General features: G+C 39.7%; 6 protein-coding genes across 12 annotated transcripts; 3 read left to right on the top strand and 3 right to left on the bottom strand.

The window, feature by feature from the left end:
- Nucleotides 1-210: 210 nt before the first annotated feature.
- On the bottom strand, nucleotides 211-11,894 carry LOC132199089 (probable ubiquitin carboxyl-terminal hydrolase FAF-X). 4 transcript variants are annotated; one of them, XM_059623548.1, is made up of 38 exons: nucleotides 11,739-11,894; nucleotides 11,039-11,296; nucleotides 10,806-10,983; nucleotides 10,526-10,751; nucleotides 10,340-10,474; nucleotides 10,126-10,282; nucleotides 9,888-10,060; nucleotides 9,694-9,832; nucleotides 9,375-9,632; nucleotides 9,118-9,324; nucleotides 8,773-9,061; nucleotides 8,613-8,713; nucleotides 8,227-8,556; nucleotides 7,820-8,163; nucleotides 7,529-7,769; nucleotides 7,337-7,474; nucleotides 6,991-7,281; nucleotides 6,505-6,936; nucleotides 6,206-6,449; nucleotides 5,873-6,153; nucleotides 5,576-5,818; nucleotides 5,305-5,512; nucleotides 5,022-5,245; nucleotides 4,808-4,971; nucleotides 4,443-4,758; nucleotides 4,233-4,386; nucleotides 4,021-4,183; nucleotides 3,717-3,967; nucleotides 3,494-3,660; nucleotides 3,241-3,437; nucleotides 3,058-3,185; nucleotides 2,834-3,006; nucleotides 2,626-2,781; nucleotides 2,466-2,566; nucleotides 1,974-2,406; nucleotides 1,775-1,918; nucleotides 1,350-1,717; nucleotides 211-1,286 (listed from the first exon to the last, which is right to left on the bottom strand). In XM_059623548.1, the coding sequence occupies exons 2-38, from the start codon at nucleotides 11,150-11,152 to the stop codon at nucleotides 1,109-1,111; spliced, it is 8,046 nt and encodes a 2,681-aa protein (XP_059479531.1). In that variant the 5' UTR covers nucleotides 11,153-11,296; nucleotides 11,739-11,894; the 3' UTR covers nucleotides 211-1,108. The 4 variants fall into 4 exon arrangements, with proteins under 4 accessions (XP_059479531.1, XP_059479533.1, XP_059479532.1 ...); XM_059623550.1 differs by having other exon boundaries at nucleotides 2,834-3,000; XM_059623549.1 differs by having other exon boundaries at nucleotides 4,808-4,968.
- A 2-nt stretch (nucleotides 11,895-11,896) lies between these two features.
- On the top strand, nucleotides 11,897-15,722 carry LOC132199090 (uncharacterized). Of its 2 annotated transcripts, none has more exons than XM_059623551.1 (5): nucleotides 11,897-12,051; nucleotides 12,894-13,594; nucleotides 13,690-14,082; nucleotides 14,136-14,447; nucleotides 14,506-15,721. In XM_059623551.1, the coding sequence occupies exons 2-5, from the start codon at nucleotides 12,902-12,904 to the stop codon at nucleotides 14,725-14,727; spliced, it is 1,620 nt and encodes a 539-aa protein (XP_059479534.1). In that variant the 5' UTR covers nucleotides 11,897-12,051; nucleotides 12,894-12,901; the 3' UTR covers nucleotides 14,728-15,721. The 2 variants fall into 2 exon arrangements, with proteins under 2 accessions (XP_059479534.1, XP_059479535.1); XM_059623552.1 differs by lacking the exon at nucleotides 11,897-12,051 and adding an exon at nucleotides 12,598-12,705 and having other exon boundaries at nucleotides 14,506-15,722.
- On the bottom strand, nucleotides 15,688-18,349 carry LOC132199091 (UDP-glucuronic acid decarboxylase 1). 2 transcript variants are annotated; one of them, XM_059623554.1, is made up of 9 exons: nucleotides 18,161-18,349; nucleotides 17,518-17,852; nucleotides 17,172-17,457; nucleotides 17,003-17,116; nucleotides 16,758-16,945; nucleotides 16,568-16,700; nucleotides 16,351-16,484; nucleotides 16,152-16,299; nucleotides 15,688-15,811 (listed from the first exon to the last, which is right to left on the bottom strand). In XM_059623554.1, exons 1-8 carry the CDS (start codon nucleotides 18,225-18,227, stop codon nucleotides 16,183-16,185), a joined length of 1,374 nt encoding a protein of 457 aa, XP_059479537.1. In that variant the 5' UTR covers nucleotides 18,228-18,349; the 3' UTR covers nucleotides 15,688-15,811; nucleotides 16,152-16,182. The 2 variants fall into 2 exon arrangements, with proteins under 2 accessions (XP_059479537.1, XP_059479536.1); XM_059623553.1 differs by having other exon boundaries at nucleotides 15,688-16,299.
- Nucleotides 18,350-18,718: 369 nt separating this feature from the next.
- LOC132199092 (dnaJ homolog subfamily B member 9-like) lies at nucleotides 18,719-20,347 on the top strand. Its single transcript, XM_059623555.1, has 4 exons — nucleotides 18,719-18,958; nucleotides 19,084-19,362; nucleotides 19,420-19,649; nucleotides 19,706-20,347. The coding sequence occupies exons 2-4, from the start codon at nucleotides 19,131-19,133 to the stop codon at nucleotides 19,997-19,999; spliced, it is 756 nt and encodes a 251-aa protein (XP_059479538.1). The 5' UTR covers nucleotides 18,719-18,958; nucleotides 19,084-19,130; the 3' UTR covers nucleotides 20,000-20,347.
- Nucleotides 20,348-20,920: 573 nt separating this feature from the next.
- LOC132198759 (bystin) lies at nucleotides 20,921-22,702 on the top strand. Its single transcript, XM_059622972.1, has 7 exons — nucleotides 20,921-21,141; nucleotides 21,256-21,438; nucleotides 21,499-21,640; nucleotides 21,702-21,851; nucleotides 21,903-22,129; nucleotides 22,188-22,396; nucleotides 22,449-22,702. The coding sequence occupies exons 1-7, from the start codon at nucleotides 21,001-21,003 to the stop codon at nucleotides 22,675-22,677; spliced, it is 1,281 nt and encodes a 426-aa protein (XP_059478955.1). The 5' UTR covers nucleotides 20,921-21,000; the 3' UTR covers nucleotides 22,678-22,702.
- Nucleotides 22,703-22,924: 222 nt separating this feature from the next.
- On the bottom strand, nucleotides 22,925-24,650 carry LOC132198781 (lipoyl synthase, mitochondrial). 2 transcript variants are annotated; one of them, XM_059622992.1, is made up of 8 exons: nucleotides 24,517-24,650; nucleotides 24,380-24,459; nucleotides 24,131-24,315; nucleotides 23,801-24,078; nucleotides 23,684-23,741; nucleotides 23,350-23,624; nucleotides 23,218-23,288; nucleotides 22,925-23,160 (listed from the first exon to the last, which is right to left on the bottom strand). In XM_059622992.1, exons 2-8 carry the CDS (start codon nucleotides 24,425-24,427, stop codon nucleotides 22,987-22,989), a joined length of 1,089 nt encoding a protein of 362 aa, XP_059478975.1. In that variant the 5' UTR covers nucleotides 24,428-24,459; nucleotides 24,517-24,650; the 3' UTR covers nucleotides 22,925-22,986. The 2 variants fall into 2 exon arrangements, with proteins under 2 accessions (XP_059478975.1, XP_059478976.1); XM_059622993.1 differs by having other exon boundaries at nucleotides 24,380-24,447; nucleotides 24,517-24,632.
- Between the last annotated feature and the right edge of the window lie 889 nt (nucleotides 24,651-25,539).

Raw genomic sequence — 25,539 nt, 5'->3', positions numbered from 1 at the left:
CAATATAACTTACTGTTTTTTTTTTTTTTAAATTTTTTCTTTGCAATGAGAACACCCGGTTTCTATTTTTCATATTTTAGCACTATTGTGAATCTTGAGTTATTCAATAATTTACAATTTATTTAACTTCACGGTGGGTTAATATTTTCAAAATAATATTTAAAACGATTTATTAACAAGTATAGATTTGAAAGGAAAAATGAGCAATAATAGACTTGAAATATTATTAGTTTTATTTTGCAGTTTTGTTTGGCTTTATGTACAAGCTAAAATTGATTAGATTATCCATTACTTAATATTTTTCTGAAAAACAACAGATCAACTGTTGATCGCAAGCATGTGTCAAAATACAAAAAGACAGTTATACACAAATTATATGCTTGCGATTCCACGACAGCTTTCATCAAATTTGCAGTTAGTTGTTAACCCTTTCATAGCAAATGACTGCAATAAGAAGCCTCGAATTTAACAAAAATAAATTCTTGAGGCTTGTCTGGAGTCCACGACAAAGAAGTAAACACCTCCCAAAGAAAAAAAAAAACACTGTACACTTTCACGAGCTCAATAGAATGTACATACTTTTCTCAATTAATTATTAATTACCATCATTTTCAACAACAGATCGCAAATAATTACAAATAAATTGGATAGCAGGGGGAAAATTGAGCAAATTATCACTCATGTACTAATCAAAAATACACAACGTCTAATGAAAAAAGCAAGGTGGAAAGCAAACCGTTTGCATTGACTGATTTTCTAAGTGATTTTTTCCCTTCCATGAATCCATTCCACATGAAATGCTAGTTGAGAATCGTCCAACAACAATAGTAGTAGTTGCTGTTTTGTAATAATTATAGCGCAGTGTATCCAGCAGGAGAAAGAGAAGTATGTACCGTTAATAAATAAACTACGTTTGTTTGTGTCTGTAACAAAAGGGTCCATCTTTGGCAATCAAGACTGAGACAGTGAAGCGTACGTGGCACTCATTCATACTACATACAGTCACTTGGCAGCAGCAACAACGGTGACAGACAGAATCAAAATTAACTCCTGCCCACTTCAACTAGAAAGTAACACCTTATTGCATCACTCAAGCCACGGTCCTCGATTATCCGGGAGGCGGCATTGCTTCTGGCTCGCTTAGAGTTATCTCAATTGTTGGGCTTTGGGGAGCGACGACTGTATCCACTGCAGGCAGACTTGGTGGAGAAATTTCAACAACCTGCTGCAAATTTGTTGTCGGTGATGGCAATAGGGTGGTCGTCTCAAGGGGCACTTCCACTTCCCTGACGATACAGAATTATGAAACAATTAATGAAGATTTTCTTAATAAAAAACTTAATTCTTACCTGGCCATAACGGGACTTTGCTGGGGTGTGTTAGTAGTGTTTGACGTGTTTGTCTCAATCTCTTCACCCTGCTCATTCTTCGCCTTCGCCTTTTTCCTGATGGTGCTGACCTCATTCACTTCGACGTCCGCTAAGCAGAAGGCTGTAGGCGTCTTGTTTACGGACCACTTGCAAGAGTCGAGTTTGTTTGGTGTGAAAGCTTGCATGCCCAGGACCAAGGGGGGAGCTCCAGGAATATTTCCTGGAATCGCCATTATGTTCCGCGCAGGGTGCACAACTGCACTTTGTGTTGCAGGTGCCTCGTCGGCCACAGGCGGTGAACTTTCACCCTCCTCTGACATGACTTCTGATTCTTGTTCCTGGTTTGTCTGCAAGTATTAAAAAGTCATAAGTATTTTCTTTATAAACTTGGCGAGTGAACCTACCATTTCTGGGCAGAGTTCCAAAGCCTTCTCAAGTGTTTTCCGGGCCGAATTTGATCTTTCCAAGAAGTATCCGTTGGTGGTGTCATTTGACTGTGCAGGCGGAGACCAGTTGTAAGAATACTGCGAGTTTGTTGGATAGGGTCGCTGAAAAAATTGAATATTGTTAAAGATCTTCGGTTATTTTTTTATTTGAACTTACTCTCTCAAGCTCATCCTGCAACCAGTCTACAGCTTGCACCCAGCGTCTCTTGATGTCGGGATTGGTGGTGAGAAGAGCACTGGCGTTGCGACACTTGTAGAACAGACTAACCAGCAGTTTGATGCACTGGTACGCGCGTTTCTGATAGTTGCCCTTTGACCTGGTGATAGTTTCAAACAGGCCTTCTCGTTCCTCAGGCACTCCTTTGAGAGCATTGTGGATTCGATGCGACTGCCACGAGTCCTCAATTAGCAACACAGCCAGCAGAAGTTCCATGTGGTGACGAAGCTCGTGACAATAGGCAAATGCCACTTGCCACAGCAGCTCCGTCAGCACTATCCTCGAGAAGTGGGGGTTCTCCCAGCTGCAGAATTGCAGAAGTTTGACTGTGTCTTCGCTGGGCGTATTGTCTTCAATCAACTTCTTCACATAGCTGCAAATAATTTATATTTAGTGTAAAAGAATAAAAAAAGTTCATTAATGAATGAATACCTAGTTCTTCCATACAAGAGCTCAGAAACTTGGCTTTGGATTGGCATTAGATAGTCAGGGCACTGGGGTTCGTAATATGGGTTTGGCAAAACAGGCATATTCTGCAAAATCAAAACAAGTGTGAGTCTATTGTTCAAGGATGGATAAAAATTGTATGTACCTGTTGTGAGGACGAGCACTTTAAGGAAACATCACAGCAACGGATAAGAAGTGACACCACTTGATGCAGCTTTGTCAACTCTGGGTATTGGTATTTGATCGCAGGTCCAGGACCCTCATCGACAGCAACACACATAAAGAGGTATGGTACGTTCAGCTGGAAAACATTTTTATTCTAAACAAGTTCCAAAAATAAGCAAAATTGTTACCTTTAGCAACTGCGACCTTTCCACCAAGCCTTGCATGGCGTAGTTGTGGAAAAGCGAGAAGTAGTGTGGTAGCTGCCGTCCATGATCAGCCACCTCCCTATGAAGAAGCAGCAACACTGCATGCAAGAGGTGGTCGCTGAGTGATGCATTTGGATCGACTAGACCTGCTGTTGCTGGATTGTAAGGTAAGAAAACATTCACATGAAATTGAAAGTTTATATTACTGGCGCTTGTGATCAGTGGTGATGGGCAAGGGCCGTCCTGATTAGAGCAATGTGCCAAGACAACGATGATTTTGATAAATGCAGACCTCACTTCAGGACTTGGGCAACTCAGCAGATACTCGGAAAACCTATTTAAATCGATTATTCCATGATTCAAATTTTACAAATAGACAAATTATGTACCTGTGAGGGTGATTGAAAAGAACATTGTGTGCAAACCAGTGGCGCACTTTCTTCGAGTATCGCAGATGAGCCCAGATTGCATCATACCAGTCCATGGCAGGACCTCTAAGTGTTTTCTTGGTGTGGAAGCCTGTGTGAAACAGGAAGCGAGCAGCCAGCTGCACACTGAGCAGACTTAAATCTTCATTCTCAGGAGACTGAAGAATTTACACAATTACAATCAACAGTTGTAAAATATCAAATTATCCTTCACCATTTGTTCATTCAAGTTGGGTGGTGGACTGTTGCATGTGATCAACTTCCGCATGAACTGGAAGTACTCTGTGCAAAATTGGTTCCGGTTATGCATGAACTGGATGTTTTGACGCCGCACACTGCGTTCAATCGCTTGAGGCATTTTCAGCATGCCCATTTTGGTATCTGTGGATTTTCAAGTTATAGATAAGCCAATTTCAAGAATCAGGAGAAACACGTACACAAGGAAAGTTCATTAATGCTGCGTGTCAAATTGTCCACTTCAACGTCTTGTCTTGTGTAAAACAGCATGTAAGCATTCCACCAGCGCTTCTGACGCCGGTAGCTCATTCTCTTCAGCATGTGGTCAAACACTTCTCCCATGTATTCCCCACCAAAGCACTGTGACTTCATTTCTTCAGGATCGTCCATTTTGCACTCGGTGACGTCTCCATCATCGAATTTGTACCATTTAGCTGTTCCATCAGCTTGCCTGTCAATGAAAATATTGAACAATTTTCATAAGTCTGTGAAGCGTGGACAAACCTGTGGAGTATGTAAGAATAGTAGTGGCCTCCGCTGGCCTGTCCAGAATGGACCACAATTCCTGAGAGCTGGTATTTGGTGCACATTTCTCTAGGCTGACTACTGTCTCCAGGTGGATAGTCACATTCTATCACTTCTCCTTCAAGTTTAGCTAGGCCGCTCACTAAAATAGCAGTTAGATATTTGTGGTCTTTTTAAAAGAATATTAATACCAGTGTAAGGTTCCATATCTAAGTCTCGAGGAAATTCAAAGTAATCATTGAATTTGATGGCACAGACTCTCTCGTAATCATATTCAAATCTCTTCAATTGGATAGCAAGGATGGGAGGAAGTTTCTTCACGCACAGTCTTTTAACAGTCACCACCTATTATAAAGAAAAAAAAATTATTTAATGTTAAATGCAAGACATATTAAAATTACCTTAGCATTGCACTTCTCACAGTGATAAGCGTCGGCGCCTTCCAAGAGCTCCCCTTTGACATACTGTTCGAGGGAGTCAACCAAATTGCTATGGTTGCGGATGTCAACAGAGATCACACTGAAAGGCTCTTCCTTTGAGTAGCGGTGGGGACATCCTTTGCAGATTTTCTGATCTGAGAATGAGCCACCCAGAACCTTGCTCATGACTTGTTCTTGCCTCAGAGCCTTGAAAGCTTCATCCAAACTCTCAACTAAACTCATGAAAAATTCAACAGCGTCCTGCTGCTCTCTCAAATTAACAGGTTCTCCTTGCAGCCTGAAGAAAAAATTTATCAATCACATCACTTTTATGAATTACTATTTACTTGAAATGCTTCCACAGTCCTCTAGGAACGTAAAACTGAAGTTTGCTATAAGCCAGGTGGCCGAAAATGGCCTGAACTTGCTTTAAAATGCTGACGTTATATTCCTTCCGAGACTCCTCCAGATCTCCTTTGTCAGAATCATTTTCAGCTTCCAAGCAACCCTGCTGCAATAACAAGTAAGTACCACTCAATAACAAGGTAAAAAAGTACTAACTTCTCCTTCTATTCTGTCTTCTCCGCTGAAATCTTCGTTAATGTCAGTCGCAGCTCCCTCGGCTGCCAAGAGACCAACTCTGATGCTCTCTACCATGTACAACTGCTGCAAAACCGAGTTCATGTAGCACGTAGCACCTGCATTTTTCAGTCCCACAAAACCATGAGTTGGTCTTGGGCCGACGGGAGGCATGTAATCCCATTCAGTCAGAGGCTCTTCGCGTTCTAAAAATAAATTTTAAGCATCATTTTTGATAATTTTCCTTTTTTAATGTGTTAATTACCAGAGTAAAACATTTCAGTAAGCATGTTGACCAGCAGCTTCATGTTTGGAACACAACCAACACTGAGTGACACAAGCAACTCAAACGCTGCAGTCACAGTTGAGGGAGACTGGCAGACAGGCACTGCTGTTTCCATTGGCAAATCTCCAGTTTGCCAAAGCTGCGCCATCAAATGTGAGGCAGGAAAAACAAAGTCTTCAACAACTTCCTGTTGATAATGAAATTTCAACGCATGAGATTCAGATGTGCGATTGAAAAATTAAGGACTAACCTTAATCAGGTTGCCACTTTTACAGCCAAGTTCGAATTTCTTGTCAGGCTTGACAAATGAGAAGAGTTCCCTTGCTAATCCCAGGTGTCCCTCTAATACTGCATCGTCATATTTGGTGTCTCCACTTTCTTTCACATTTTCCCTGACTTGCTTCAGCCAAGCTATCTCATTGTTGAGTAGAGTCTCGGCAGTGGGCAGAGGACAGTTGGAAACAAAGGCAAAGTTTAGTAGTCGGCAGAGAAGCTACAATAAAAAGCAATAAGAAGTTAAAACATGATTTGAAATTATTATGTATACCTGGAAGTATTCATGTGATTGATCAGCGTGCTCCAGCACTGTGGTGTTAAGGACAGTGAAGAGAAGTGTGATACAAAACTGGAGCGGTTGTTGGTTGCCTGTGCACCACGTAGAAATCAACAGAAATTGTTCACTAGCAGCCAATCGAATGGCTCTGCTTGGGCTCAAAAGCAGCAAATCAATGATAAATGTGTGCCAGTTTTTGTCTCTGATGAGAACATCAATGCAGTGAGGGTGGAGCATCAATTCCACTGTTAGCGTCTCCAAAGCCTCTCGGCACACTAAAATTGAGGTTATAAAATTCAGAGCAACGTATTTTTTAAAATGCAATACCCATAAAGTCATCGTAGCCTACACCTTGTGTATCAGTCTGTTGGGGGATTGATGCAATCTCCATTTGTTTGGCATGTAGCTGATCGAGAGAGCCGTGAACAAGTTGCAGATTTCCCGAGCTAGCAGCCCAAGCTAGACGCATTGTCGCCTTGATGGTTGTAATGTCAGGCAGACGCCAAAGTGCTCCTTGTGAAAATTGAGGAAGTTTCCACAAAGCATTTCCAACCTCCGTTCCTTGCAACATCTGAGGGTAAAATTGTTTAGAAGCTGAGATTTTAAGTCATAAAAATTCAACATGCCTGTTGAGCTAAAGCTTGTGCCAGTTTATTGGCCACCTGTCTCATTGTGTACTCAGAACTTTGATGAGGCACAGACTGAAGGGCAGCCCGAAGAACTGCAACCATTTTGCTCCTCATCGTTGTTCCCGTCATGTTGCCTATTGAAGGAGCATCACTTGCCGTAGGAGACGGCAAACTTTGGGCAGAAATCCTGTTGTCGTCTAGAACGTGGGCCATGACGTGTCCCACTATGGTCAAGATCATCTTTGCGATTCGCAAAACTTGAAGATACGCTTGCCGCTTGGTTGCCAAGTCAGCGTTAGTCAGGAAATTTGGGTCCTTCATCATGTCCAGTAGGATCTGAGCTTTCTCGGACCTTATGACAGCAACTTGAAATTCAAAAGCTCTGTCGGACAAGGGATCTTGTGCAGGCATCATTAATGAGTACATGACCTTTAAAAAATATATGATTATGCTATGCAATTATTAGCATAAATAATGGTATACCTGCAAATAATACAGTGCCTGCGATGGAGAAGAAGAGAAAAACAGGCTGTCCATTGTAGGTGGGGATTTCTCTGTTGTTGGAGATACCACTTCTCCATTGACTTCTGTTGGTGTGTGACCTGTAGAATTGACCGAAAAGGTCAGGTGTAGTTGCTGGATTGTGTGAGTATCAGCAGGCATAAGTTGGAGTATACTGCGGGCTGTTTCTCTTAGAGACGAATGGCCCAAAGCCGAGCCTAAATCAGCCAGTTGGAAGAAGAACTGGGCAAACTGTGATTGTATTGCCATTAACTAAAATAGAAAAATTAGCTAGAAAACATTTTGGATTCTTTATACAACAAATTACCACTCCAGGCAGGGTGTTCTCAGCTTCCGATGAGGCACGGAACTCGGCATGATGTGGTGACGAAGTTGAAGAATCTGAGCTGGTATCTGGGCTGCTGGGCATGTTTGAGGACTGCTGACATAGCTTCCCATTCAATACCTATAGCAATTTTCATTATAAAAAAACTGACATGAGCAAAAATAAATAAATTACCGTTTTGTCTCTCAGGGGGATGTGTGACAAGAGCTTGCGATCATCTGCTGTATCCAGCAGTTCCCCGTTCAGGAAGAGGTCCAGTTTAACTGACGTGGGAGAAGCTTTAATGCGTCGGAGAACCTGCCTACGTAAAGCGCCTAGGGTATCGTTTCCATGTGTTGACACTTCTACATCATCTAATGGTCTACCAGGATTAGCAAAACGGACTAGCAATGCCAAGTGTTTTCCACGATATGCCCTGGATAAAATAATAAATACTTCTATTTCCTTGTCTATTATGCAACTCACCGTCTCAAAGGGAGGATCTTCCTATCACCCATAAAGTCACAGTCACATTCCGACATATACTCGTGAAGCACGTTCATGACTCTGCAAAGCTTGTTTGCCTCTCCCAGAACCTCTACTCTCCTTGAGGCCGGAGAGCCAGGCACACCATCACTGCCAGAGTCCATATCACGTCGAAGGAGCGATACAGTATCAAAGTGCGCCCTCAGACGATCCATGCATTCCGAGATGAAGTTCTCGTGAAAGGCCAGAATGTTGGCTTGCAATTGGGGGCCCAAATTAGTGTTCACTTCCTTTAATAAATTAATTGCTCTGTGTGCAATCTCCTCCCCGCTACTAGTAACAACCTGCAATGGTAAAATATGTGTGTTGTACAATTCAATAACAAAACACAATGTGACTCGACTCACTTTCCAAATGTAGTCGGTCCCAATCAGATCAACGTCTTCCATGAGGAAGTTTCTACGCTTAGCTTTCAGTTTTCCCTCTCTTGTGTTAACAGCCTTGAAGAATCTCTCAAAACACCTCATGCCACTCTCCGTGAGCAGGGCAGGGTCAAGTTGGAGAACGTTGTTTTCAAAGAATTGACGGTTAAACGAAGGGTCCAGATCAGGCTCGTCGCCCATTAATTTAGAAAACCACTTAAAACACGCCTCCCTGTCAGAAGGAAAAGCAGCGCTTTCTGCTAATGTCTGCCATATTTGTTTTGCTTGCTCTGCACACAACCATAATTGCCCATCCTGAGATTAGAAAACGAATTATTCCAAATTCCTCAAAAAATTAAATCGAGTAGTACCTTCAGTAGAAAACGTAAAAAGTTAAGTCTCTCTTGAATTTGCTGTGGGTGATTATATCGGCCGTCTGGGAAATATTGGACTGGATCTAATTTTGGATTGTCTGAAATTCAATTTATAGGTTTTGACATGGTGGTGAAGACTTGCAAATTATTTACTCACCGACTAGAAGACTGCGAACAAAGTCCATATAATCTACCAGGTTGTTGGTCACGAGGACCACTAAGCTATGTGTGTCTTGCAATTTTTCTATCACTTCTTGACGGTGACTGGAGACATTGTGACCCACCCCAGTTGTCCTCTGGGCATGCCCACCATGATTCATTGCTGGAGGTGGTTCGTACAAGCAGCAAATTTCACGAATTTGCTTCAGTGCTGGTAACACCCACTTTCCGCTTTTCAGCTCGTCAACACATTTGTCCAGCCACACTGCTTTCTGAGCATCTCGTTCCTAACAATGGATTGTATTGAAACCTCAGACACATTAAAAACAAAAGAAAATCAAACCTGAGAGCAACTATAATCTAAAATCTTGACATGGGCATTTAAAGCTTGGTCCATGATTTCGGTAGGCACATCTTCTGAATGAGCCAAGTTCCAGAACAGCATTAACACTTTATGAGCCATGACACCACCCTTGTCGTCTTCAGCCAGTCTACGAATCAGTTCTAGCAGTTTCTCCCTTTGCTTTTTGTTGGCATTAGTCCATGACGACTACAAAAAAATTTTTTAATATGATTAAATTTTTTTAACTCTGGTATTACTTGAAAGCACTCAAACAGGTGATCTAATTGCTCTGGGGAGAAATCCCAAGCCAATTTGGCTAAGAGATCGTGCAAGTTTTTCACTATGGCTTCGTGTTTTCCAGCCTGCGCAGCCCAAATGTTATCCAGGTCTTCCAGGGTCAGTGCCTTCTCCTTGATGACGAATCGCAAGATTTTCTCTAACTTTTCCACATACTGCGGCTGATGCAACGAGTCCCTGAGAACTATCTGTAGAACTTTGTGTTCTTTAAGCCATTTCTGGAGAGAGAAAAACAATAATGTTATTTCTTTCATCAAGTAATTCTGTTGAGATATTTACAGCCATTCTTTCAGCAGTGAGCCATTCTTCGTCATCTGGACCTCGATGAGCGTGAGGGTAATAAGAAACACTTGTGATAACTTTGTTAACTTCATTGAGAGCATTCATTTTGCCGTTGAATGATGAAATTTGCAGCAGTCTGGAAAGTTAGAGCATAAAAACTCAGATTCCACAAAAAATAAAGAAAAAAATACCTGAGGATCATTTTCAGCCTAAATATTTCCAAATCTTTGAGAGTCTCCTCTTGACGAGGCACTCTGGACACCAGACATTTGCAAGCTTTCAGAATAGCAGAAATTGCATCATTCTTTGCCTCCTTCTTAAGCTCATCATCCGTCAATTGGTCAAGTAATGCAGGCACCACTTCCTAATTTTTTTTTTAAATTTACGAGTTTATTATTGATATTATATGCAGCTTAAAACAAGTCTTACCATAATAGGCATGATATAAGTTGTGACAGTATGGACTGTGAGGAACTCGTAACAGAGACCAAAAGGGCGCAAAAGGGCATGAATCACAGGCACTGTTAATCCTTGGCCAGTCTGAAATCTTTCCAAAAGAGCTTGGAACCCTCCCAACTTGCCAAACCTAAATAAAGTAAAATTAGTAAAAAAATTAGCCTGATTGTATTATATTTAAACGTACTTGTTTATTAAGTCAGCTAGCCACCCTTTCGGGGCTCTCAGATCTGGCAAGGGTCTGGCAAACAATTCGTCATCCTGCATTGGGCTGCCCGACGGGACTGTCTCTGACTGCCGACCACCATTGAAAGCATGAAATCTGAACAAGATAAAATTAGACCTAATTTGCAAATCAAGTTGATATAGTCACTTGTTGTTGGGGTTGAAGACGATGGCTAACAAATCTAGCAAAGGAAACCAATCATGAGGCAACTTCAGGACACACAGCTCTACAAGTCTCTCGCAGTTTTGCTGTATGCAGTGGTGTATGTTGTACTTCCAAGAGTTGACAGCCTCGTCTGTGAGGATTTTGGTGAAGGAAATTGTTAGTCCCTCGCGGAAGAAGCGCTGACATGCTTCAGACCGGACATCAATGCCTGGAGAAATTTTACATTACAAAACATTCTCTAGTTACAATTTTCGGCACAAACCTTTTTGGCAGAGGTCGATTGATGCCAAAAGCAAGCACTCTAACTCCTGCTCCGGCAGCACTGGCACCACCCAACGAGGACTCGAGACTTTGTCCTCAAGCATGGCAAGCTTGGCATGTGGAAAAGGTGGTTCGCCCATCTCATCCTCCATGCTTTCACTGAAGCCAGGCTGTGTATCCTGAGGTGGGAGTTTTCAACCATGAGATGGTCAATTAAAATGTGAAAAGTCTTACCAAATTGATGTCCGTGCTGGCAGTGTTTTGATTGTCTGCGGACATCTCGATCTGTCCACCGCCGCTGCCACCACCACCCTGCTGTTGGCCGCCGACACCCCTGGATATGGTCATGTGTGTTTTTTCTTCTGTTATGAGAGGAAATTGAAATGCTCCTCCGTGTCTTTATCAGACATGCACTCTCCCTGTGTGTGGCTGCAGTCTTCGTGTTGAAATTTGATAAAATAAGTCTCAATGGAAATTCTCTCCTGACATTATCTGAAATCAAAATATACGTTTTAAACAATTGGCAGCGGCGCTTGAAGTTTTTAAATTGTCAATAAAGATGTTCGGGGAGGCGTGTTCGACATCACAATCCGGCTTTCTTTCGGGACAAATATGCAGCCGAATAAGCCGGACAAACCAAAAAACGCAATCGGACAACGCGCTGCGACGAATCGTCCAACCCATAAAGTAATGCGGACACACGCGCAAAATAAAAAACCAAAAATATTTTCTCTGTGCGATTTCCGACCGCACAAAATGGCGACTATTACGGTGTACTTCGGTTCTCGGCGAATTTCTTTGCGCTAGGAGTATTTTCCGGCTAGGTTAGTTAAAAATCCCAAACCTCAGAATGTGGACAAAGTTTTTCACCCGAAAACCGGGTCGATTATTCACTCAGAATGTACGAAATTTTCAAAAATGTCCAAGCACTCACCAATATTTCGTCTCTGTGAGGAAATCTTTTCGTTTGACGTCTGGAAATCACAATATGAGAGGGCTGACGTAAACTTTGAGAACACTAGTTCCAAAATCGCCCACCACTCTCCCCTTTGTAATTCACGGGAGCACCAGTGGCGCTGTCATCGTCGTGTACTGCAGATGCGAGCAAAACGTTTTCGTAAGCCTCACATTTACTTGTGCTCGCTGTATGGTATATGATTTCTCGGCAAAGTTCTTCAAGTCCTACATTTTCGCTGACGAGAAATTAATTATCACTGTTGTCGCGAAGACCTTTGAAAAGTAGAGAGGTATTTCAGATAATTTCAATTTCCATTAGAACCATTCGATAACTCGGTGCGAATATTTTCAAGGAATTCTGTGTTTCTCTTTAATTTTCCTTCATTCTCTAAAATGGGGATCATTGTGTCGGCCAAGTGTACATTTTAAGCATTGATTGGCCGAAAAATAGTCACGTGACCTGTGGGGCCAATGACTGCCGAAAAAGTTGTCAACAAGGGCGGAGGTTATGTTTGTTTTGCTGGACATTTAAATTCGATATTTAAATGCCTGCACAGAAATAATACTTAATAGATCATGGGTTTAGCGTTAAGAGACAGAGAAAGTGTCTAATGTTTGTTCGTTTTTATATTTTTTTCAATTTTTTCTGCATTTTTTATTACATTAAAGAAATCAAAGAATTTATCTTTAAGATCTCCAATTATTTATATACAAATCATCCTAAACAATGCATAAAATTCTTTATCAATTACATCATATATATATTATATTTATGAATTTATTTTTTTTCTCAAAAAAATTATCTGCATATGTGTATTTTGGTACATTTTTCGTAGGTCTGCGAACTGCTGATTATTATGGTACAGGTCTTTTTCAAGGGAATCAACTTTTGCTGAAAATTTTAGCCAGCAATATACTTAAAAAAGGCTCTTTTTGAAACTCAGGTGCCAACATTAACTTAAAAAAAAAACTTATTTTTAATAAGATAATATGATATAATAATATTTTCAAATTATCAACAGATTTAAAATAAAGCACACAATAAAACATATTGATTAATTTAATTAATCATTTGTTATTTAACTTATTTATTTTATTTTGATTAAATAATAATAGAGAAATTTTTATTTAGGTTGGAAAATGCCTCCCGTAATACCCGTCAAATCGCTCTACGCGATTGTCCTGGACAAGGTGACAAGCACTTTGTACCACTCGGCGGCGACGGGCAGCATCAACTCCGATGACGTTCGGAAACACCTGCTTCGAGTTCTCCACTCCGGCATCCGCCAAGACCTGATCTCCTCGGCCACCAAAAAGTACAAGGCCGACACTAACTTGGTGCATTTCAGCGCCGCCTGCAAGTACAACACCTACAAGCTGTTCGACCTGATCGGACTGGTCCTCGACGCGACCATCAAACGCCTGCACCCCATTGACCAGAACAGTTTCCTCTGGATCAACGAGTGTCTCGAACTTTTCACCTGCTTGGAAAACTGCCAAGCGGTCGGTTTGGAGGAACTCAGCGTCCGGGTGCGCATCAACCCGAGACACGACCTCGAGTTTGTCTCCATCATGAACAACACCTTCCACAGGGTGTTGTACAAAATGTCCAACCTTCGGGTGCTCATTTTGAGGAGCATCTGCGACAATGAAATGCTGCGGCTCATTGGGGAAAACTGCCCGAAACTTGAGCACCTGGACATGACCTCGTCATGGTTGGTTGACGACAGAGGAATTAGACAGTTGCTGCTGAAGAACCCGATGGCTTTCTACGAGAATGACTATTCGTCGAGTGTTGACTGCGAGAAAACTGCTTGCTGCGCACATTTAAAAGTAATAATTCTTTTATAAGAAATAAAATTTCTTTTAAAACATTAATTCCTGTTATTCCATGCAAATCTCTTATATTATTCTGGTTACCCTTTCAGGTTGTTCGAATTCAAGACACAAACACAACTGAGTTGGGAGTGATCATGCTGCTGCTGTTCATTCCTCAGCTGCGCTCCCTCGGAGGTTTCATTTATTACAGGAATGTGGGAGACGCAATCCTCTCCCTTTTGGAGTGGAAGCCATCGCTGTTTCTTAGACTGACTGACCTGTGGGACACCCACCTGCCCAATGGCAAAGCAGACAAGTTGATTTATGCCCTTCCTGGTCTGCAAAGCCTCTACACAAGAGGCACCTATTTGCCGAAGATCTCGGCATGGATGTATTTGACGTCTCTTACTATCGACTTTGACTTTCGAGACTTCGGACCCCTCCTTGAGGATTTCCTAGCGATTTGTGGACCTCGTTTGCAGAAGTTGGCAATTGTTGATCAGGTATGGTTTCTAGTCTAAACTTTTGTTCTTTTAAGTGACTTTTATCATGATAGGTGCATGCAATGAATTTGGAAACTATGTGCCAACTTTGTCCTGCACTCACCGAGCTTACAGCAAAAATTTGTTGCGAAGTTAGAGACGGACGCTGGAAGATGAATCCTAAATCTAAAATGCCACTTTTGCAAATAGCCAAAGTGCGACTGGAAACTGCGGAAGTTCTTCCCGCACTTCTGTCTTGCACCCCGGAGCTCACGAATTTAGAAATCTTTTACGAGCAGGACGGATCGTCGCCCGACTTGGACGACATCATTCTGTCTCAAGCACTTCAATCAGCGAGAAATGCGTCCGACCCGCCTTGCTTGGAGGTTAGTAAATTTTATTTTTGCAGTTTTGTGAGAGGTCAAAATGTAATTTCTCTCACAGTTGCTGTACATTCGGACCGAGAGCTCGTTGGGCTGGCTTGGGCTAATGGACCTGTTGACCTTTTGCCCAAATTTGAAGAGTGTTGGCGATCTCTACCATTGGTCAGCACTGGATCGAACAAGTTTGGAGCAACTGGAAGAGCTGACAATTATTAGAAACTGGGATCTGACTATCTTGTTTCAAGGAATGAGACTATCTGCTGGTAATTTTTTAAAAATGTAATTATATATATTATAGTTGACCGCTATTGGATTACTATGGAATGTTAAAGAATTGGAAAAAATGAAATAATTAAATGTATTTGTAAGGCTGGATTTTGTAATGCGAGAAGACTTTAATGGTTAAAAATTAAGATTGCTTGGAGGCGAAATATACTTTGGCACCAAATTTGAAGAAATGAAAAGACTTGACATTGTCGTACATAGCAATTATTAGTAAGCAATATATATATTTTGCATGGCAACTGGGGATGTTTGCTAACCAATTATTTGTGCCATTTTGGTGTTCGGGTTTTAATTTTTCTGGTGGATGCAAAAGTGTGTGAATTTTTATTTTTGATCTCTTATTTTCAATTTACTGAATTTTGAATTGTATCTTTGCAAGGTACTTGGCAAAAAAAGAATAGCATGATGTTATAATATTTAAGGTACCTGCAACAATGAAGACTAACATAATATAAATTTGTAGAAAGATTTATTTATCTGTAATGATTTAATGTATTTTAATTAAAATTGCTGCACACTACCGCATAAGAATCGAGTAATGGTTCAAGATCAAATTTAAGCTTTAGGGGCTGTAATGTAAGATGTTGGTTGCGCTAATGATGACTTGCTTGGTTATGTAAAGTCTAATTTTGAGGTTCACAGTATGAGTTAAAAAGTGTTAGTTTTAGCGAGCAAGAATTTTAATTCAGAAAATATTTAAACGGATGTAACTGGATAAAAAAAATCCAGTAGTGTGTAGTTCATATCCACATTTTAAGTGTTATAGAATTAACATTTTGAAACTTTATTTGTGTTTATGTCAAAATTATAGGTTCATTTTACAAATAGAGTGTAATTTATTGTGTGATAACAGAGGAGAATGAGTTTAATTAATTAAGACTGATATACTTGTGATGTATTTTTTCTTCAATATTTCTCGGAAGTAAGAGTTTATGTATATAATGATGAATAATAAAAATTCTCTTTTCTTCAATATCAAAGATCATTGTTTCTATTTTATTCAATAGTTGTCAGTACAAAATATTCCACACAAAGTGTGCATTCACGAAAACACTCCTTCCACAATAATGTAGTGCTATCACCTGAAATAAAATTGATAGCTTTATAGGAATAAAAAAAATGAGCCTTCACCAATTATTTCAAAATTTGGGTGTGTGATTTTGTAAGTCGTGACAAACGTGGTATTTAAAATTTCAAAACATCACACTAGCCTTTTTAAATGATGAGTTTGGAATTTAAGGGTTTACAGAATAACAAATACATATTAAATTTAATACCATCATAAGGCATAAATAGATTTTCAACTCAAAGGAAAATATGAACTATAATTGCGTTTAAATTTGGCACAGTCTTATAAAGCATGAACATCACACTGACAATATAGACGTCACATCATCAAATTAATATAGAAAATGAGCTCACAGGCAAATTAAATAATCCAGCCACACGCATTTTAGGCATCCGGAACATCAACATCAGGCTTGAAAAAATTTCGCTCGCTGTGTCTAGACCTTTTAAGTTCTTTCTTGAAGTAGTCTACTGTCTTCTTCAAGCCCACCTCAAGCAGTACCTAAAATTGAACATGTTAAAAAATATTTCAAGCCTTCTATTTAAATCGTGCCTTGGGCTCCCAATTTAAGTATTGCTTAGCTCTTGAAATGTCAGGCCTGCGCCTCTGTGGGTCATCTTCGACAGCAGCCACAGACTTTATTTCACTAGTGCCTCCAACAAGGTCCTTGATGATCACAGCAAAATCTGCAAGATATTGATGAATAAATTTTAAATTAATAAAAAGAAGAAAATTAGAATTTAGATCAACTTCGGAATTATTTTTGTACCTTTTATAGTTCTTTCAATGGGATTTCCTAAATTAACAGGTTTGCTCATGTTTGAATTCATGAGAGCAATCAGTCCATCGACTAGATCAGAAACATACTGGAACGATCTTGTTTGTGATCCTGCCCCGTACACCTTTAAAAAAAATCAGGTTAAAATCTAAAAAAAAAAAAAAAAAAAAAAGATTATTACCGTCATTGTTTCATTTTTTAGTGCCTGGAGAATGAAATTGGAAACAACTCTTCCGTCATTCATATGCATCCTGGGGCCATAGGTGTTGAAAATGCGAGCAACTCGGACACTTACATTTTCCTGCCTCATGTAAGCATAACTGAGAGTTTCCGCTACTCTCTTTCCTTCATCGTAGCAAGCTCTGGGCCCTACAAAATCAGCAAATCTTAGATATTGTGGACTTTCAACAATTCTTCTTCACTTACCAATAGGATTAACATGACCCCAGTATGTTTCCGACTGAGGATGTTCCTCAGGATCACCGTAAACTTCGGAAGTACTAGCTATGAGAACTCGAGCACCAACTCGTTTTGCTAAACCTGATATTGAAAAAATGATTAAAAATTTCAACCAGCCTCACAAGCAATTATATACCTAGAACATTAATGGTGCCAAGGGTGTTGGTCTTAATTGTTTTCACAGGGTTGAACATGTAATGTGGCGGTGATGCTGGACTTGCCAGGTGATAAATTTGGTCGACCTCTATGTACAACGGTCTAACTATGTCGTGGTGAATCAGCTCGAAATTCTCATGGCCCAGCCAGTGCTCGACATTTCTTTTGCGCCCCGTAAAAAAATTGTCGACCACTGTAACCTCGTGTCCTGCCAACATTAATTTGTCCACTAGATGAGAGCCAACAAAACCAGCCCCTCCAGTAATCTGTAAAAAATAACTTGATGTAGACATTCCATTTTCCTCGATTCTTAATTTTATTTCTACCAAAATTCTCTTTCTGTCCAGCGGGCGGAAGTCCACTTCTGGAAATTGCTTCGGAAGCCGCTTTTCCAATTCCATTAGTTTGGCCTGCAGCTCGCTAATTTTCAATTTAGCCTCCTCGATGTCTCGGATGTCGTTCTCGTGACCACTCGTCTTCCCTTTTGCTGGAGTTTTGAATGTTATTTCATTACCGACATGATCTTCCAGAGCCTCCTGAAAGGTCGGTCCGTGACGATTTTGCTTCAGGATAAGTTTGTTTTGGCTCAAAGCGTCTTCAGCACCGTCGTGGATGTCCACAGCTACATGACTGTTCACCCAATTGATGTAGAAGATGAGAACTGGAATAATGACAAACATTGCAATGTGTAACTTTTTCATGTCCAGACAAAGGACCGAGTTCAAAAAAGAAAATGATTGTCAAACGTGGCTGGTAAAACGTGTCGGAGTGACATATCGCTACATCACACACACGGAAGCTCAGGTGGAAAAATAACTATAAAAAAATTGTGGCGAGACTCGAGTGAGAGATAAGAACTTGAAATAGAAATAAGCTTTAGCTCATATCAGTAGCTAATGGAACTTAAATTATCTTGATCTCCGGTCTCCGGTCCTGAAACAATAATTATTATCATACAATTAAACAAACCTCCAAATGCACACGCAGAAGCAGCCATTATTCGCCTCATTTTCCGCTTAATGAAACTCTGGCTCATGCTCGTCACTCTCCACTGCGCTACATTACTCTTTTCGAAATTAGTGAGCCGTCGACGAATCGGGTTGTTTTTCCGGAATCGAAATTTTGCAACCTTTGTTTTGCCGAGTTTCGCTGCATCAGCTGGTAAACAAGGAAGCAAAGTTGCAAACTTCAGAGGCAGAGGGCATGTCGACCGCCAAGCTGTGGCCAATCACAGCATTGCAAACGACCCCGTGGACCAATCAGATTGTAGAACCTCTCAACATGAAAGGCGCGAAAGTCAAAAACTTAAAAATCCCGTCTGGATGAAAATGTTTTCCCGAAAAAATGCCATTTAGTATTAAAAATATTGAAAAGCTACCACAAATGATGTTTAAAATTAAATATATTATTAATTCAGATCGAAATCTCCACTGTCATCAAGCCGGGTGTATACAATCCTTGAAATTCCAAAGTATGCACCCCAATGGAATCGCCTTACGTGTGGTTTTATCTAGAAGGAGGCGGAGCCTTCTTTGAACATAAACAAACTGGGGCAGACGGCAAACTTGAAATTAGAGAAAGTAAATTTTTGCGTTGCTGAGCAAGGTCTTGGCCTCTTGTTGTCGTTAGAAAGAGTGCAATCGTTCCATATTTTTGGTTAAAATCACGGTTGTTTATTATACTAATTTGCATGTTGGTAAATCTCTGCGAGCATTACTTTGAAGAGAAAATCGGAAGAGTGTGAACGTACCCTCTGGATATTTTTGTGTACGTGTAGTATAATTAATTTGTATTTTTTTTTTATTTCCGAATATCAATTACACACCTTTTGCATACAAAATTACACATTTTTATCTATGTATTGCAATTAATTTTTTTTTGTCTTTTTCCAGTGGAAATGAAGAATAACTATTTTTCTGGACTGATTTAAACTGTCATCATGAGTAAAAGTTTTCTCGCTAAATGTGCCTGGCTATTGGTAGCATTTTTCCTGCTAACATTTGATGTCATCGAAGCTGCCAAGAAGAAAGATTACTACGAAGTCCTTGGTGTTAAGAAAAATGCATCCGAGCGAGAGATAAAAAAGGCTTTTAGGAAATTGGCCTTAAAATACCATCCCGACAAGAGCAAAGCTAAAAACGCAAATGAGAAATTCCAAGAAATTACCCAAGGTTAATATAAAAAAAATTATAATAATTGTTTTTGCTAAGTAAAAATCAATTTTTCAGCCTACAATGTTTTGTCTGATTCGGAAAAAAGAAAGAAATATGATTTGATCGGGGATGAAGACTACCCAAAACCAGGAGGAGGCCAACAGTACCAGGGTGGAAACTTCCACTTCAACTTCGATGACATTTTCACCCATTTCGACCACCACTTTGCTTCTCACCAGCATTTCCACCATCAGCCTGGCGGTGGATTTGATAGTCATTTTAAGTTCGATGATGTCTTTGAAGAGGTGCAGTCTTTTTATAAACCCCTTTGAATTGATGTAATTATTTTGTACGCTTTTAGCCTGATATCCAACATTTCCATGGAAACGATCATTTCGCCTTCGACGCCCAAACTTTCGGAGATGGCGCCTCTTTCTTTGGATCCCACTTTGCAAACCACAAACAGCAGTTTGAGAACCATCAGCAGATTCACCGCAGGGCCCACGCTCAAGCAACTGCCCAAAGTCGAGGTAACGGCGATCACCACTTTGCTAGTCATGCATCTGTTCACAATTCTGGAGGAAGTGGACAGTCCTGTCGAACAGTCACCCACAGAGTTGGAAACACGGTGACCCAGTACACTGAGTGCTCATAAGAAAATTTTTTCCATGCACTTTTGTTTTCACAAATAATTTGTTTCACCCGGCCCAGTCGCCAGAATTTTTATCGAGTTGAATCTACGAACACAAAAATACTTAACTTGTGATAGTTGATGTATTATTTCCTAATGTGTATAATCACACTCCTCAGCATTTTTGTTGAATTGTTTGTCCGTGTTTAAACAGAATGATACGATTTTTCAGTTTTTCGATGATCCAATTTTTTTTGCTTTCAATTATATGATGGTTTTTAATTATACTAAAAGGTAAAGAATGTTAACTTTTACAAAACAAAAAAATAATAGTTATGATTTCTGCACACTGAAATATAAATTACCACATACCCTCTACACATAAGTATATCTTATTATATCAAATAATCGGGGCTGAACTAATTTCTTTCTCATGTGATATATTAAAATTATGGATTTTCAACAACTTTTTTTATAAATAACACAGCAAACTAAAATTTAGTATAATAACCCAATCTTGGAAATAATTTAGAGATCATACTTTTTTTCCAATTATAAGCAAAGATAATGAATATTTTTGTATTTTTTTTCACATGTGTTTGAAGGAGCCGAATAGAGAGAGTAAAAACTAGAGCCGAAGAATTTAATAATAATTTATTCTATTATTATTGGTATAAAAAGTTCAACATTGTCAATCAGCACCGTTTGCCGGAAAAATTTGAAATAGTTATGCGGAGTGTACGTAAAGGAGTTTCGCATACATGTACAATTTTGACTTTATGTCTCTATTATTTCTTGCGTAGCGTATGTAGAAATACATCGATAATAGCTTTTAAGTAGCAATTTTGAGATCATTCAGTTTTAATTAGAAGCGTTTTCCAGTGATATCTGGCAAAATTCATTACACGAATGCAACTCCTTTTAATTACTCGAGTCTGTGAAGCACATGCTAATGGCAGACCGCCGCCTTCTTCTGTATTTTGGCACGTGAGCACCGTCGTTCTGTGTTTTCATAATATTTTGCTATGGGAAAAGCAAAGAAAATCAAAGTTTCCAAAAGCGAAACGCGCAGATCAGATTTAGAGACTCAGCTAGATGACGATAAATTTGCCAAACCTCGAGGAAGAGTGAAAACAAAGCGGCCTCGTCAAGATGACGACGATGAGGTTAAATCATATTTTTCTTTTTTTAATACATAATAACAAACTTTCTAATTTTTTGATGCAAATAAAATGCAAGTTTAACACCAAGTATATAATTAAATTTATCTCGAATTTCAGTTCGTCGACTCCTCGTTGTCCAAAAAAATTTTGGGACAAGCGATGCGTCAAAAACGAGAGGAGGAAGGCGTTGAAAAAGACGAGCCACCAGGCCCTTTGGACATAAGTTTAGGACAATTTGAAGTAGAAGAGTACGACGAGAGTGAAGATGATTTGCAGGGGGACGACTTTTGTGACAAAATTGTATGCCATGGTTTTTTTTATATGCACAAATTAATTAATCACTTGCTCTGATATTGACAGGAGGTTGACGAGGAAGAGGAGAGAGTGATGGACATGTTTTTGAACAAGAGTGCAGTGCCTCAGAGAACCCTGGCTGACATAATTATGGCCAAGATCAATGAGAAGCAAACTGAATTGAAATCGCAGTGTTCGGACGCAGGAGGTTTGTCAATCAATTGCATTTTAAGTTCAAGTTTTAAATAAATGATTTACAAAATTCTCAGCTCTTCAACTACAAGACATAAACCCAAGAGTGAGGGAAATGTACCAAAGCGTTGGAGAGGTCCTGTCCAAATACAGAAGTGGAAAACTGCCAAAGGCATTCAAAGTGATTCCCAATCTCAAGAACTGGGAGCAAATTCTATACTTGACAAGTTCGTATTTGGAAGTTAATTCGTATAAATTGCTATTCATTTTATGTGCAGATCCAGAAAGGTGGAGCGCTTCTGCCATGTATCAAGCTACAAGAATTTTTGCCTCGAATCTAACTGAGAAAATGACCCAGCGATTCTACAACTTGGTTCTTCTTCCCCGTGTTCGAGACGACATTAGCGAATACAAACGACTCAACTTCCATTTGTATCAGGCCCTACGAAAGGCACTTTTCAAACCAGGCGCTTTTATGAAGGGAATGCTCATTCCCATGTGCGAGGTGTGTAGACCACGTTATCTGCTTTAGGTTGTAATTAAAAAAAAAAAAAATCCAATAGAGTGGAACATGCACCCTCCGAGAGGCTATTATCGTGGGATCAGTTTTGGCCCGGAATTCCATCCCTCTTCTCCATTCGGCCGCTGCCATGCTGAAGCTTGCAGAAATGGAGTACACGGGAACGACGTCCGTTTTCATAAGGATTCTGCTCGACAAGAAATACGCCCTGCCGTACAGAGTGATTGATTCCTTAGTGTTTCACTTCTTAAGGTAGTGTTGAGATGTGATTTGAAATTTAATTTAATAAAAAAAAATGATGCAGGTTTTCAAGGGACCCTCGACAATTGCCGGTTTTGTGGCACCAGTCCTTGCTCACTTTTGTTCAGCGATACAAAGGCGACATCAGCTCCGAGCAGAAAGAAGGACTCTTAGAACTGTTGCGGAGCCAAAACCACTCGACCATCAGTGCCGAGGTTCGAAGAGAGCTGCAGAGCGCCAAGTGCAGAGATTTGGAGGTAAAAGAACCAGAGCCCATGGACAGCTCCTTGTAAGAGATCTAATAAATGGATATTATATAATATATAAAAATAAAAAAATACTTTTTTTCTGCTATTTTAAACTTTTCCAAACAAGCTGATTATAAAATGATTATCGTTATGGAATTGCTTTCCTCGTTGCAGAAATTGTTTTTTTAATCAAAAACAAATTTTCCATTGCAGAAAAAAGATCTGCAATGATGATCAATTTCAAGTGTCAATTTCTTCAGATTTTTATGATTTATAATTAAATATTTTGGGGTGAACAATAAGAAATAAAATTTATTAAATCACACATAACAATAAGTGACAATAAGTTTATCATCATGTCTGCTGAGACAGTTTTTTCTTTTGAGCATTAACTATGCCTGTAATAAAGAACTCGCCCGCTCGGTAACTACTTCTCACTAAAGGACCACTTGCTGTGTATTTGAAACCCAGTTCATCACCAACCTTTGCCCATCTCTCAAATGAAGGAACCGTCACATATTCAACAACCTGACAAAATCATGGTTTCGATCATTCTGAAATTTATGTTTAAATCAAATTACACACCTTGAGGTGACGTTTTGTTGGCTGCATGTACTGTCCGAGCGTGACACAATCCACGCCTGCCTCCTTAAGATCTAAAATAAGTTAAAATAGTTTAAACTTCTAATTTTTCGGATGATCAATCTCGAGTCGTACCTAACATGGTCTGCATAATTTGTTCGTCGGTTTCTCCCAGTCCGAGCATTATCGACGACTTTGTTATTAGATTTGGCAGAGTGTCTTTGGCGTGTTTTAAAACTCCTAAACTCTGTCTGTACTTTGCCCTGTGGTCCCTGACGAAAGGCGTCAATTCCTCCACGGTTTCGATGTTGTGCGCAAAAACGTCCAAGCCGCTGTGGATGACTGTGTCGACCGCAGTTTTGTCTCCGGCAAAATCAGGACAGAGACACTCGACTAGAATGCTCGGGTTACTAGAAAAAAATTATAAAACATATAGAACTTGTAAAAAAAAAGAGTAAAATCAAATTACGCTTTTTTAATCTCGATGACAGTTTTTGCAAAGTGATTTGATCCACCGTCGAGCAAATCTGGAATATTTCGAGTCAAGTTTTAATTAAATTGCCAGGATCGATTGGTTTAGATTTACCATCCCTATCGACCGATGTTATCACAATGTAGCCCACACCCCAGTCCTTGATTGCTTGCGCCGTGTTGTACGGCTCGTCTGGATCAGGCGGCGGAGGCGCTTTCGACGTTTTGATGGAGCAAAATCTGCAGCCTCGCGTGCAAGTGTCTCCGAGCACCATGATGGTGGCCGTGGCTGGATGTCCATCCTTGCCACCCCAACACTCGCCAATATTGGGACAGCGAGCCTCTTCGCAAACGGTCGAGAGCTTCTTTGTCCGCAGCTGAGATTTCAGTTTGCTGATGAATTAAAGTTTCATTAAAAATAATTTTTTAAATTGAAGAAATGCACCTGAAATTTTCTCCCTGGGGAATGCTTCTCTTCAGCCACGGGGGAAGAGACAAGCGTTGATAATCGCCCTTTTCCCTTTTTAATTTTCCACCGTACTCGATGAAATCGCCAAGTCCTGGTCCTTGCGTAAGCTTTTTTCTGACCTCCTCCGGCAGCCCTTTACTGCTGCAGCTCCTGCTGAATCTCTGTTGGAATTAAAAATCGGTCACTCGATTGTCGTCACCAAATAATCAAACAAGATGATCTCACGAGCGGCAGCAAGTTCAAAGGTTGAGCAAGGGCACCCCTCGAGAACATGTTTCCCGTGAAATTTCAAACTATCCAATGACCTGTGAAGTGAAATTAACTGAAAAAGGTGGAGAGGATTATTGGACAGAGTTACTTACGCCTCTAGATGATTAAGACAATTTAAGAAAATTTGATTATGCAGCACTTTAAAATTAAGTAATTTGTCTTCTTCGATGTTGTCGTCAATCTTGCTCGGCTGTTTATGATTTTTTTCTTCAGCCTTCAGCCTTCAGCTGGCTGGTTGGTAGTGACATCTGGTGGCTGTTTCGCCCAGAAAGTTGCGCCAAATATGTGGTGCAGGTTGCATAAATGCACACATAACTTACATTTTTTTTGCTCCCTTTCAGTAAGATTTTATTTATATTCCAGATAAATATGTTAATATTTATATCTGCCTTATATGTTAGATATCAAACATTTTATGGTTCTAATTGGTCATAAAAAATTTATATGGAAAAATTTCTTATTTTCAAATAATAGTAAGAAGTATATATCCAAATGCAATTTTGGCGCAAAATTGTTTCATTATTATTAAGTCAAAATTTATTATATCTAACTACTTCTCATTGTTTGCGCAGCGTTAGCCTTGCAGAAAGTAGAAAGACAAGAATATAGTGTGAAGTTTTTTTTTGGTAATTTTTTTTTAATTATCTTAAAAAAATATTTGATTAGAAATCAAACATATATTTTGGATATCAATGGATTAAAACTAGTGTAGAGGTTAGTGAATTGGTCGAGTTCGAAAATTGGATTTATCAATGAAAATTAACGATTGGCACACAATATTTAGAAAATGGTGTAAGTCATTTTTGGGGCACTTTCATTCCAAATTTTATTAAATGCCTTTTCTTGATTCTTACTAAATTGACTTTTATTCGACTCCTCTTATTGCAATTTTTTTTTCATTTACTAAGAAAACAATCAGAGCTTCTGATTCCTCTATTAACAGGAAAATATTCAGTTGTATTTTTCTCCCTGGATATTTATATTATATCCATAAAAAATTTTGAAAAGAAATTAGAAAGTAAAATACGATGAAGAATATCACTGCCAGTATGAATGAGGACATATATTGCTCAATGGGTGATTCAGGGTGACTTACTCTCCTGAAGAAGTTACCA

The sequence above is a fragment of the Neocloeon triangulifer genome, unplaced genomic scaffold, assembly GCF_031216515.1.
Source record: "Neocloeon triangulifer isolate White Clay Creek 2 clone unplaced genomic scaffold, ASM3121651v1 ptg000013l, whole genome shotgun sequence".
In the NCBI taxonomy this organism is placed as follows: domain Eukaryota; kingdom Metazoa; phylum Arthropoda; class Insecta; order Ephemeroptera; family Baetidae; genus Neocloeon; species Neocloeon triangulifer.
Note: the sequence above shows the minus strand (reverse complement) of the source record. Positions and strands in the feature narration are given on the sequence as shown.